Source organism: Clinocottus analis, unplaced genomic scaffold (genome assembly GCF_023055335.1).
Source record: "Clinocottus analis isolate CAN_PGR_092001 unplaced genomic scaffold, fCliAna1.0.p SCAF_4, whole genome shotgun sequence".
Classification (NCBI taxonomy): Eukaryota; Metazoa; Chordata; class Actinopteri; order Perciformes; family Cottidae; genus Clinocottus; species Clinocottus analis.
In genome coordinates this window covers 14,028,059-14,042,037 of record NW_027176153.1, presented here as the reverse complement: position 1 = coordinate 14,042,037, position 13,979 = coordinate 14,028,059, and the positions used below count along the sequence as shown (strand labels likewise).

The window sequence follows — 13,979 nt, the reverse complement described above, 5'->3', positions numbered from 1 at the left end:
AGTGACGAAGCTACAGGTCGATTGGCAGAAGCCGAGCGGAGTGAACGGGCTGGGGTGTACGGTTTTACCATGTCCTGGATGTACCCGACCTGTTCGCAGCACCATACCCAAGTACCAATGTTTTGAAGTGGATGCGGGCGACCACCGGTAACCATTGAAGGGCGCGGAGGAGCGGAGTACTGTGGGTGAATTTCTGGAGGTTAAAGCCCAGTCGAGCTGCTGCATTCTGGGTGAGTTGTAAAGGTTTAATGGCATTAGCAGGTAGACCTGCCAGGAGGGTGTTAATGTTTGATGGTAACTGGTGGTGTGTGTGTGTGTGTGTGTGTGTGTGTGTGTGTGTGTGTGTGTGTGTGTGTGTGTGTGTGCGTCATCAGTATTAACTAGCGTGCACTATAGGCCCGTTACTGCTCCTACCATTGTCAGCAGCTCATGGAAGATGAGTTTTGGGGGCGCTGGAGGGAGAAAGTGGACGAGTCAGCAGAATTGAGAGAATCACTCCAGTAACTCAAGTTAGAACAGCACAGAAGATCATTTTAAACAGGTACTGTGAACTGTGGACCAGCAGTTTCCGTATGAAGAGAAGACAGAAAGTCCAGGCTTTCTCTATAATTTATCTTCACCTTGAGTCTGATGTCTAACTCATCCTCAACAGACTTGGCTCTTTTGTTAGGGTAGGAACCAGAGCTTGGTTGGATGTGCCAATTTAAATATGAATAAATATTGTTTTATGGTTGCTATTGCGTAATATGCTCCCCCATTACGCAACAAAATATATGTCATTTGTCATCCTTCAACAATTAAGATAACATAGTAAAAAAAGATAGAGATTGATTGATAGACAGATTGTGGAGACAATCTTTCAATTAGTCTTAGATCATGATTTAAAAACATGCAGCAACTTCCACTCTCAAGCCTCAATCATGCTGTCGATTGTTTAGAGCTGAGATTTATAACTGGAGACATGGCGATGGCACTCATCGTCCTTGTATTCCTTTGACATCAGCTATTGGCTGAGGAGTTGGAACATAGTTCCTACAATGAACTCTGATCGAGGAAAGGTTGGCTTTCGATTTGATATGCACCATTTGAAATGATTTGCAGTGTACTTTGAAGCTTAATACACTGGTGTTATGTGTCAATTCAGAAATCTAGTCAAAAATCTTATTGATTTGATGTGGAATTGTTTAATTTGAATTAATAATGTATGTATGTTTTTATCTCATTGTATTATATCTATGCAATACATTTATAATTGCAATTGATATTGTAATAATCTGATAATAGTGGGTGGATATTAAAAAAAGTGAAAAAGCAAAAGATATATATGTGTATATATATTTATATATACATATATATATATATATATATATATATATATATATATATATATATATATATATATATATATATATATATACTGTGTCTGCTCTCCATTCACAAGAATCCCTTTCGCATGTGGTGTTGTCCTTCTTTATGTCGTTCCTTTAGTTGCCTGTTGTATTATATTGTTGTATTCCATAGTTATATTGTATTATATTGAGTAGGCGGCACATTAATCTGACCCTGGACACAGGTAATAACAGGGTCTCTGATTCTGCCTGACCCACGGTTTGATGATCCTCAGTGTACACAGATGATGGTCCTTCATTGGATTTATTTGCCTCATCTCACAGTCCATTTGTTACATACATTGTGTAAATGTTGTCAATAGTTTGTTTTTAATATATATTTTGTTCTTGTTCTGAAAACATATATGATTTAATTTGAAACAAAAACTGTTGTAATGTTCATTTTTTATTTTCACACACCCTAAGCTTGATCTGTAGGAAGTAATTTCTTCGTCCCATTTTTATCTCAGTCCTTCACTCCTTTTAAGTAGTGACAGACAACACTTCTACTGAAAAAACAATAATACAACATTTGGTTTTTGATATTTTTTTACATTTATCTACTATTTTATTCATATAGTCCACTGCTCAAGACCTTTGGTTAACCAATTTCAAGCAGTAAAACAGTTCATCCACATTAGAAAAAGGATGTTTTCACAAGAGATTTGAAGAATTTCACAAAAGTCAAGCTTCAATTTGTCAGCTTTAGGGCCATATTATCTCTTTACACTGTGCCTTAGGACAATGGTCATAATACAAAGAGCTGAGATTGTTTTCATATGCAAGTGCCTTTAAAAGGTAAATTACATAAAATTAAGAAAATTACCTTAGACCTCAGAGAGAGAGCTAACTCACTAAAGTTGGATGATCGTATCTGCCTGTCTGTGATACATGCTTTTGTGTTTAAGATTATCTATTTTCTGAGCTGTTGGAATCTGGCCTTTTTTTCAAAGATTGTGAAGTGTCGTGCTAAAGTAAAATGAAACCAAAGACACTTGTTTTCAGTACTGGAGGTGTTAGGCAGACGGCACAGGACGTGTGCTGGAGAAGTAGAGCTCTTAGAGGCAAACATTAATCAATCTTGAAGGCCAACAAATCAGTAACTCGGGTATTAAATTCTTCACACATAATTATGTGTACTTGCAGCAGGTGTGGTGCTACAACATGTACTGATACTCCTGTCAATGCCCTGTGGGCATCAACAAAGGCTGTGACAGACAAGCCTATTCAGATAAATAAGAATGTAATCATCATTCAGAACAGCCTTATTTATACAAGTACAAACCTATTTACTGCAGCTAATAAATATGTTTTCACGTTAAGTTGTGTTAATGCTCCTACTTCTGTCACGTTAAATTCACCACTTTACCAGTCTTCCACATACCACATATTATATTGTCCCCATTAACTTAATATATAGAAACCGACATTCAACATTAATATCATATATCAATGGTTTAAACACAGCTAATCTGCTCGGTCATGGCTGATTGGATGTGGTTTGATCAGTGTTGTATAACAGTGACAGAAACAACCCTCCACTGTCATCATGTTCATATTCAAATGTAGCTAAATCGTGGTCATGCCTGGAAGTATATGACATCACCCTCCTAACCAAACCCCACCAGTAAGGAAACAAAACATAAATCTTTCACGCGAAGTAGACAAAGCGGTTTAAACTGTTGCAAAACATTGTGTAATCATGTCGGATCCCATTGTTCATGGTAAGAAAATGAGTGATACAATAAGCTTGAGTTCACTGAGTGTGAACAACAACTTAAACATGAACACTCCTCACATTCCACACCTGAATGAACCAGTGTTTGCATGTTACGTCTTTCCTGGAGGTGAGATTGTAAGCAGCTTCACAACTCAAACGTTTTGGAAGACTTGGCACTGTATGATTTACCTTTGTGGTGTGTCCTTCAGCTCCATGCCTTGGGCCAGCAATCTCAAATATTCTGAAACAAACCTCATCCTTAATGCAGCCAGAAGGTTTGTGCTTGAGCATGTACCCTGTTCTACAGATACTACATTGCAAATGCAGTGTGTGGTCAATTTACTTCCAATTACAGGCCTTCAACTAGAAATGGGCACTCAGTAGAGAGCAGATCTACAACAACGACTGCTGCACATTGTGATTGAATAAATACAACACACAATGTCTTACGCCCTGTCAAGACCGAAGCGTCTCCGGCGTCTTTTTTACTTGCACAGCTCACACAACAGATACGCTTCCATCTGCACTAAGCTGTGTTATCACTTGCAGCCCCGACAGGTTAAGGGCCGGTTAAGAGTAGTGAATGAGGAGTCAGCAAGCAGTTAATGGGAGAATAAAACAGGCAATCAAGGGTATTTTGAAAAAGTGTGAGGCTCAGCAACCATGAGAGGTCATTTTGTGTGCAGCCTAGGCAGTGTGCTGCAGCAGAATGCAAGATTAGCCACGGTCAACGCAGAGGTGCACACTCACTCACTCCCTCACATGTGGATGGACAGACGGACAGACGCACGCGAGTGACTGTGCGATTGCGTGAGCGATAGCGTGATTCTTCTGGCGGAGGTAATAACAATAACCTTTCCTCAATCATGCCTTTAATCTGCCCCAAACCTTCATGGTGAGATGAAAATTAGTTGAGGTAGATGCAGTACCCAGAGTCAGGAGGAGAAAACAACATCTGTTGTGTAGTCTTCAAAACAAGCCTGCATTACAGACTTCAGAATAGCTCCGAGGGTTGATGGGGAATGTTCTTCAAATGCTGCAATAAAAATAAAAAAAATTAGGAGTTATTACAAACAAGTCGATGCTGTAAAAGCTCTAAAATTACATTAACCACAATTACAAAATATTTCATTAAATTGAATTAACATCAACCATCTTGAACTGAATCTTTCAGCAGGAGGGATGTTTTATGCTATAAAAATATAATTTTTATTTAGAACATTTTAACAACACAGATGTCAGTGTATAGCACACAACAGCAGGAAAAATAAAAATGTCATGCACAAATATGACCTGCAAGGTCCATGAGACTCCAAAAATTACTATAGGATGATACATTTCCTTTTTTATTTCTGCTAAATGTAAGTCTAAATGTAAGTGTAAGAAGCAGAGCGGAATAGGTGTCAGAGCTGCTCGATGCTGCTCTGTGATTGGCTAGACCGCATTCAAGGTTGGTGCGTAGCGAAGGGTCCTTAAATTATCAAATTTTTCCACAGGTTTAGAGACTATCAGATTACAATTACCTGATTGGATGAAAGGTGTGACTGTGTAAGTAATGGCTTATGTTTAATAGTAAAAGTTTAGTTTAAGTCACACAGTGAACTTAAGTGAACTTGTCATCTGTGGAGCTCCAGGGGTACCCACACCAGAACCTTTTGATATTTGAAAAATATATCTATAATTTGTTCAATGTATTAGGCCTCTCAACCTTGAAGTAGTTTACTATTGCGATTGCCAATACTTTTACAAAAAGATTGTCAATCAATTAGTCTCCTTGCTGAAGAGTGAAACAATACAAGGTATCACTCAAACACATCTTAAAATGGATGACTCAAACATGTTTTAATCATTCAATCCAGTGGTCTAGTTGATCATAAATCACTTTCGAGTTTGCCTTAAACATAAGATACTTCAATGCATCTTTACGTCCTAAAGACACAATGAGACAATGCCCAGACCTAGAGAATGGACGATGATAAATGCACATGTTTATACACCAGCTCAAAAGAAAAATACACATTATGCCAAATATAAACATTAGGTTATTGTGTCTGGAAATGCTTACGTGCAAGGGTCGTCTTTAAATTATCAGAAACCAACAAGGTTCACTAGAAGGCACAACGTGTACTTTCTTCCTGCCTTCTCATTTAATGAACCAGAATACAAACAACAAACTGTAAGCCATGGTAGGGGCCCTGAACTATTGGAAATATTGAAATATTTCCCAGGGTGAGCTGTGGGAATGAGGGCTTCCTGTCTGAGCAATATTATTGGTGCCCACTGCAGAAGGTTCATGCTGAGGCTCCAGGGTAAGCTTATTTAGGCCAGACTCAGCGTGACATTCCTGGATGATAGGTGGTATTAGGGCCTCAAAGGGTCCGGTTGGTCTCACGTTCTATCTTATGAGGGAAAGAGTGTTTGTATGGCAGAAATGCAGCTCTGCGAACATTGACAAAAAGTTCATTAGCATTACAATTATTTTGTAAATCCCACTGTATCAAGTTAAATGATCAGTAATAACAAGATAATTTTTAGAATTGTCTTGGGCAAACAAAGCAAAAGTTTCTTATTAACTTTTTTTCTTTCTCCACGTAACAAGAACATGATGTTACCTCTCCTCTTGTTTCAGAAAACCTAACTTCCTGTCTTTGTATGTTTTTCAACCTGATTGAATCTATCTTTGTCCATTCAGTCACACATACCCGGTGTATTAAACCTTGTGTTAGTCCTCTGTGTCAAGCGGTCTAGCCATTTCCTCGTGTTTATGTACCTGGTTTTGAATTTCTCTGCCTGTTTTTCCTCGCCCATGTTTTAGACTTATCCCTGGCTGATTTGTTTGATTCTGACTGCCTTCTGAACCTGATCTGATGATGTAAACACATTTTACCAACACCTTATCTTGCCTTTTGGGATGTGCATTTGACTCCTGTTTTTCCTGTTTTTTTATGCTTTGTTGACACACATACTTCTAATGCTTTTTCATTGTTTGGCTCTTTTTTCAGTCTCGGAGGCCGCTTCTTGCTTTTCACAATCAACACTTTTTTTTTAAAATGTCAGAGATATCTTTGATATGAGCGCCAAAACAGATACTGAGTCCCTCTCAATTCATCCTCCCTAAATCACACCCAGATCCAGGCCGTGCATTTCTAATAAGCATGTAAATCCCCAGCAAACATTTAGTTTTATATTTTAGAAAAGCTAAACCTAACCTTCATTTGGATGTCAACTACACAACTTTAACTTTTCGAGATGCCAAATCGGGCCAAAGGTGTAAAGTGGACCGTGCCCATCTTCTCCCTCAACCTTCTTTTGACCTCAACTACACACCTGAAGAGTTGGGATTGCATCTTGCATGGTTGCAAAGCTATCATGGTGACAAAACACAATATAAGCACACGCGTCTAACACACACACACACACTCACAAGGTGAAACAACACTGGTAACCAACTGGTAAACATGAAAACCACTTGAGGTCATCATGATAAGCTGTGTGAGAATGAAACAAAAGAAGGTTTTTAAATCAACAGATGGGGAGACAAAGTAGTTTATGTGCAATAACAATGCAACAAGGTTATATATCACATTCTCATGCTGTAGAGTTAGCAATAATATTACTGAACCTTGGTATAGTTGCATGTACCTTAATTCAAATCAATGATTAAACACGGTCAACACACCCACAATGCTGCATCACTAACAGGTTCTGGCCAACATGATGTCCATGGTGGATCTTCAAGCACTAACGTATGTGTACACAGAGGAAATTGCACCATCAGTGAGATGTGTGTGGACTTCTTTTTTGTTTGCCAATAATAACTAATGTGACTACAGAACTTGATTAAGAAAGTGCTGGTTATGCTTTAGACATGAACATTCTGGTTAATTCTCGTGCACCCACAGCGACAAAGGGAGGTGATTGAATGTTGATAATTGATGATCAGTTGTATGCTGAGGCTGCAAAGTACCATCTATAGAAATTGCAGTTATTGTTGGTTTATTTATTGCTATTAATGAAGACATTTTTTCAGTAATGTGTTTTTTGGCCTTACATATTTTGTAGCTGAAAGATTATATTTAATTCAACATTAGTATCATATATGATCATAACCCCCATTTTGCATACAAAATAAAGAAAAATATGTTTTGTTATAAATTAAACCACCCAACAGTATACATAAGAACATTTAAAACAATTAATCGATTGATAAAAAATATTATCAGCAGATAAGTCCATAATAAAAAAAAAAGTTAATTGCAGTCAAAGAAATTGTTTAAAATTATAATTCAACCTCAACCAACTACAACACAAAATATAGACTTTTACATAAATGCATGAGTAATACAATCAAATTATATATTATATAACAATTCAGACACTGAGACATTCTGCATTGAGTACTTTTACGTTTAATACTTTAAGTATATTTTCTTGATTATAACTACATTTTTTAAACACAATCTTTTAGGGTTTGGCACAGCAGAATCAGATATACAACACCTGACTGCACAGGCAATACTTGCTAATACAAACAATTCATCGCTGCTTTTGGTCTTTTCAATGGATATGTTGGCCTATAAGTAAGTTTAGCATATGAGTAACCCACAGCTCCATGCAGCGTCTTTCAAGGATATGATGTATACATGTATTGTCATGAGAACATGGAAGTTGTTGGACTACATTGGACAAGAAACAACAATGGATGGCTCATTATAAAGTTTACTCCAGCTAAAGCTGTGATACAGAGTACCAGTGGTGGTGAGGTAAAAAAAAAAAAAAAAATACAGTATGACTTATAGTTTACTTGTAAAGAGCAGACAGTATATATCATTGCTGAAAGAGTGTTAAGGGAAAATATGCCATCTGTCAGGGTGTGAATGCTTTCCAGACTGTAAGTAGTCTCATGAATCAAAGCTCAATAACATGCCCCACAGCACAAGTAGCCAAAAGCTTTCTCCTGTTCATATGTTCGATATATGGCGAGATATCGCAATATCATTCCTTGCTCCTGCTTTACATGTCTCCTTGTGGCACCTTTCGTTTTCCGACATTGTCATAGAAATGTCTTCGTTGTCCCTTATAGATTGATACAAGCTGACAAGAAGCGTCGTCCTCAACACTACCAGGTGTGAATACACAGGATTTGTCTGATCAAGTTTGTCAGAAGAAAAGTCATTGGCTATTATTTCAGCATGAAAATAATCCTCTTGCTGCTCTGAGGAGAGGAAAAAAAGGGGGGTAGCCTCCAGGGATCTGTATCGCATTTGCTGAGGAGTGCTTGAAACCACACAGCCAGATGAAACTTGCTCCGAGAGTTGTGATGCAGAGGAATGTCTACAGTGTTTAAACTCCAAAGTGTTTTCCATGAATGTATACATGTGGCGGCAAGAGTTGCAATTGGAGAGGGAAGAGGGTGAAGAGGAGGGAAGGGTCCATTTCCAGAGCAGAAGAGATGGAGAGGTATCAAACTGTCATCCAGGACCAGCGACACTGTGCAGACTCCTGATTGGCAGTGTCTGCAGGGGACTTTAGAGAGAATATTTCACATTAAATCTGTACCATCCTAATAAATGGCTTATTCTGTGCAGACTCTTTTTTTTTATCCGGGTTCATTCATTTTATTTTCCAAATAATTAGCGTAGCTAGCTCTGTCGCTGCGAGCTAAACACTCAACAAAGTCACAACAGAATGCTGTCCTGGCAATGGTGGAATGAGCTCCCCCATTAATAATAGTAATGCATTTAATTTATATAGTGCTTTTCTTAGTACTCACAGTCACCATTGACATCAGGACAGCAGAAAGTCTCTACATCTTCGGCCGCAAACTAAAAACACATTTTTCCGACTATAGCTTGAATAAAGTAGCACTTCAATAGCACTTCAATTGGTACTTATAGCACTTTGTAGTCATGCTTACGTGAAGAAAAGGTATTTTCTTGATTTTGTTGTTCTGAGTTTGTACTTGTGGTTAAATGTGCTATGGATAAAAGTGTCAGCTAAATCAAATGCAATGTAATGCATGATGTGATGATCTACTGAAAATATTGAGACTTAGAAGAATCCAATAAATGTGATATTTTCACATATATAATCAGACTGACCTCAGCAGGCAAAAGTTATGGCATTCAGGGTCGGCATCAATCACAGCACAGATGCAGCGCTGAGTCTTTGCCTCTTCACGGTCCGTTGCTTGTGCGCTGACAGCACGTTTGATCCGCTGACTTCCTCTGTAGCTTGACATTCCATAAGGCACCGTGCGTCTGACAAGGGAGAACAGAGAGAAAACGTTTTTTTTAAGTGAAAGTAAAATGTGAGATAAATCACATTCTTGGGGACAAAGAAAAACAACCAATATTAAATACTGTTGGTTTTGGAGAGTACCCAAATGTTAACATATCTTCTAGTTGCCCTCAAGCCAGCAGTCATATTGAGGCCTTCACACTATTGAGAGCGAGATCTGAATAGATTGTTTTATGGCAGTTTTGGTTTCATTAAAAAACATGCACATGATACAACCTTCTCAAGCTCTGTTTTTTATAACATTAGCAGAAGATATGCTTACATGCTTCTCAATCTCTTTTCAAATAACATTAGCAGAAGATATTTCACTGAACATCTTGCACTTTGCATTCATTTATTCTTGAAACTTTTTGCCAGTGAACTTTTTTTTTAGTTCAGTGATAATTTAAGTGAATAGAACTTCTATGTATCAAATAAAAACTACGATGGTAAGTAATTACCATTACTGTGTATGCTGTTAATGCTGTTAAGTGTTTCATTATCTTGATCTATTTCATGCCTACTCAACTGTTTTTTGTAATGGATTTTGTGAACAAACAAATACAAAGGGGCAAAGAGGATGGAGAGTCTGTTACATCTGTGCAGACATGAGAAAGGTCTGTCCCTAATCCATTAAGTATGTTTTCAAGACACATTTGAAATGAACTGCTTTTCCCCATTGATGCCAGATTTTATCAGACTGCCTGCTGCCCGAGCTGGTATCTGCCAAAGTGGCAAATTGAGAGAAAACACTTTTATTTTCGTTGTAGTGTAGAGTTCAGGTCACAAGAGAAGAGAGAGTCAGACAGGATATGTGCACACTGACACTGGGAAGTTAAACCACAGTCTTGTGAGCCAATATTGAGTTGATCCGCTGGAACTTTTGGGATGATTCATTATTAAAGCTGAGTCATTTTTATAAGTGTATCTGCTAAGTAGACATATTGGAAAACACACCTATCGTCAGTTTTTAAACTATGTCAATTTGTCCAAACTTGCATAGCAGTGAAGTGTGCTGGCAGCAGCGGCTGTGGCACAAGAAGAAAGAGGATGCAAGAATGCTTTCTTAGTGCCTTGCCAAGGATTGTAATATGCGGTTAGGAGGTAGCAAAACAAATTCCTTAAAACAAAAATGCGTGGAAAATTACATTTTAAAGTTTTACTAATAATCTGTGTTGTGCTAGGCCACATTTGTGAAACATAATAATATAATATGTTCATGGTTTCTCATTACATCACATGGTGGGGGACAGATTTAGTGGCATCTAGTGGTGAGGTTGCAAATTAAACTAACTACTCCACTCACCAAGATACAGTGGCCTTCAGATTTTGGGATAGTTATTTTCAGGATTTTAATAATAATAGGATCTTCTCTTATTTATACGCAGTCCTTTCTATGACTAAACAGTTGCTTTTTACATCATATAACATATAAAGCATAGCATTATATTATATAATTTCAAACAATTTTCAATGCAAATCATCTTAGAACAGAAGTATATGTTATTAATACTTTAAGCATAACATTATATTGTTTTAAGGGCAGCAACAGTTATGTTCACAATACAGTAATTAATAAGATAAATCATAAATGTCAATAAGAGAAATAACATTCCTGAGTGAAGTTGATAAAGAACGAAAAACATAGGCATCAGTCATTCCTCCTGTCCTCTGTCCTCCTCCCTCTGATGTAAATCACTCACTGTCTGCAGGTCCCGCTCACAGAGAGAGGGGGTGCATTGTCTCAGCCAGCAGAGAAGTGCACGAGAATAAATAAGCTACAAAGTTAGATTACAGACAAAAAGCTTTTGTTTTTAGCTTGTTTGGGAAAATAAGCTATATGTCAATCTAGCATGCTGTGCTTGTGTAAATATAGCAGCGGTGGCGTTTTACTCGCAAATGAATTGCACTTTAAGTCATTAAGGTAGTTGTCGTCAACTCTAGTGAGCTAGACTTCACCTTCACTTTAGTGTTTGCCCGACACCTCCATGCTTGCAGACTTTGTAGTGTGTCTCTCTGTATGTGTGTGTGTGTGTGTGTGTGTGTGTGTGTGTGTGTGTGTGTGTGTGTGTGTGTGTGTGTGTGTGTGTGTGTTGGGAGAAGCTCAGCCCCAACAGAGAGAGAGAGCAGACGAGATGCATGTTACATTGTGAAAGTAAATTACGCAGAAACTGATGAAAAGCACCTGTTTCGTTGAAGCTAATCAATGGTTTGGTCTTTAATAATTTAGCACCAGGGCTCATTAAGTTCTGAGTTTCGGTACCCATCCTTATCCTTACCGGGAGCCGGTCCCTGTAGATATTAATGGCTTTTCCAAAACTAAGGAAAATGCTAGAATTCTTAGTTTTTAAGTCATTTATACACTATTGATAACAAAAAAAAAACAAGAAACAAAATTTCTGCAAATAAATCCCCCTATATGTTACACACTGTTCTATTAAAACGCAAATATTCAAATGCCAATATTACCTAATAAAACAAAGGAATGCATATGAACACAAAAAAAAATAGTGTGACAGTTATCAGCTCATGGTTGACATTTTCAATTGTTGGGTAAATTCTTCACAGAGCTTGCACTTTTTTTATAGCCTTGTGAAGGGAATTCTACAGTTTTGGAACATAATTTAAAACATGCTGAGGTGTCTTTCTTTTTTCATTTATGTTTTTTAAGTTTACTATTCCACCATACAAGGTGAGAGCGATTATGGTTTGGGAGAGATTATCATGTTCAAAAAGCTTGTGACTGTTCGAAAGTAAAGTAAAAGAATTCACAAGGGATCCCTGCTGCTATAATCTTTCCGCCAGATGTGTAGCAAGCGAACACAGCTGAATCACATATATCTAAAACAAGTATGTGATTAAACGCCTTGCTATCTTCACCGAGGCCCACGGTTCAAGCCCCAGGATTTCTACTTTTCACTCAAAGTGGAGCCACTTCTCCTCCTTCCATCCCAGGTCATCCCAATCTGATCACAGCCAACAGGGGTGACACTGTTTCAAGGCTGTTGATATAGGTCTTCAGCTCGGAGTGAGCAGTAACAGCACACGTCGTCCATATCCACCATCAGGCACCATCTAAAGACTCACGGCTGCAGCTACACTGTAATACCAATATTAAAGCAAACTTGTAAAAATGATATTTGAAGTGAAGTCAGAGATATTCAGATGTGCCCTCCTAGAGACTTACTGCCAGACATGGAGGAGGCGAGAGCTGATCAGTGTGCTCCATTTGTTCTGAATGGTACAAAGTTTGGACAGCAGTGTGGTGTCCCCCACGCTTATTGACACGTTTGCTCTGTTCAGGACCGTTTCTCTCAAACAATTGTGTAGACGATAAGCCACACAATAGTGAAAAAATGATTTACAATTAGTAGCAGTGTTCCACATCCAATGAAGCAAAGCACACAGCGGCTAATCAAAACTTTGTCTCACCCAGAGACCTGAGTCCCGAACAGGGACATGTGTGTCTGTCAGGCGGTCTGAATAAGGCAGACTATAGGGCGGCACCTTTTGTTTTGAAATATTGTTACTTCATTCTCATTAAGGAAAGACGCCTAAATGGAACGAATAAATATCACCATGAAACTACCCCAGTTTATTATCACCTATTATTTGTATTACATGGTTTCTGAAATGTTATGTTTCAATATGAAAATGAAGCATTACCATATGTGCTTTTCCAGAACACAAATCTGAACAGTTGATAAATACATTTCCAACACGGAATACAAAAAAGCAAGAAATTGGTAGAGAATGATTCACCAGAATGCAAAAAAAAATTAAACACTGGACCCCAACAGTGTCCAGTGTTCAAACGAAGCCTCCACCCTTATACTTGCATACTAATAGCAAGTCCAGGTGGGATTTCAATATATATATATATATATATACTATAAAGCATGTCTTACTCGGGAGTGTTGATCCAGATGATATCCAAGTGGCAGTAGTAGACGCACTCTTTATCCTTGTAAGAGTAGCAGGTACAGCGCTTTTGTCTGGACTTTGCCTCCGTTGCATCAGACAGCTGTAAACCTGCGGACCTCCCGGAGCCAAACGCCGGGCTGGAGTCTGGGAGACTCGCGGGGTTGACCTCGGATTTCATCGAGGCGTCGGACGTCAAAACACCTTGTTGAAAGAAACACGTTAGAAATGAAGTTAATAAAGTATAAAGTAAATCAAGAAATAGCGTTGGGGAAATAAAGGTTGTTGCACCTTACCAGCATGAAACGAAACCTACCTTGTAAGAGAATTAAAGCAAGCATTTTGAAAAGCATGGTTCTCCTGAGGATGGATAGTGTCCTTGTCATATCAGATATTCCCAAAATGAATCATAGCCCGACGAGCTCTTGTCAAATTAATCTCCCACCAGCACCGAGGAGAAATCCATTTACTTCTGTGGAGATGTCCATGTGCAGCTAATTCCTCACGGTCCAGATGTCAAACAACGGATCAGAGGATGCTGGACGCAGTTCCTGTTACATGCATAGCGACGTGTCCTAATCACACCTGTAGCGCGCACATTAAAGTGTAAGAGGAATAAACGTCACACAGCAAAACAAAATGTTGTTAGGGCGATCTGTGGAGTAAAGAGA

The 13,979-nt window shown here is 38.4% G+C and overlaps 1 protein-coding gene across 1 annotated transcript; it reads right to left on the bottom strand.

Annotated features, from left to right (window-relative positions):
- Window positions 1-8,579: 8,579 nt before the first annotated feature.
- edn3b (endothelin 3b) lies at window positions 8,580-13,694 on the bottom strand. Its single transcript, XM_068598468.1, has 4 exons — window positions 13,625-13,694; window positions 13,296-13,512; window positions 9,210-9,368; window positions 8,580-8,634 (listed from the first exon to the last, which is right to left on the bottom strand). The coding sequence occupies exons 1-4, from the start codon at window positions 13,692-13,694 to the stop codon at window positions 8,580-8,582; spliced, it is 501 nt and encodes a 166-aa protein (XP_068454569.1).
- Between the last annotated feature and the right edge of the window lie 285 nt (window positions 13,695-13,979).

Bases quoted from the DNA above. Each gene is read 5' to 3' on its own strand.
- edn3b (XM_068598468.1), bottom strand. From the start codon at position 13,694: ATGACAAGGACACTATCCATCCTCAGGAGAACCATGCTTTTCAAAATG. The intron at 13,513-13,624 runs GTAGGTTTCGTT...TCTTTCAACAAG, and splicing joins TGCTTTAATTCTCTTACAAG to GTGTTTTGACGTCCGACGCC. The intron at 9,369-13,295 runs GTAAGACATGCT...CTCCCTTGTCAG, and splicing joins ATCTGGATCAACACTCCCGA to ACGCACGGTGCCTTATGGAA.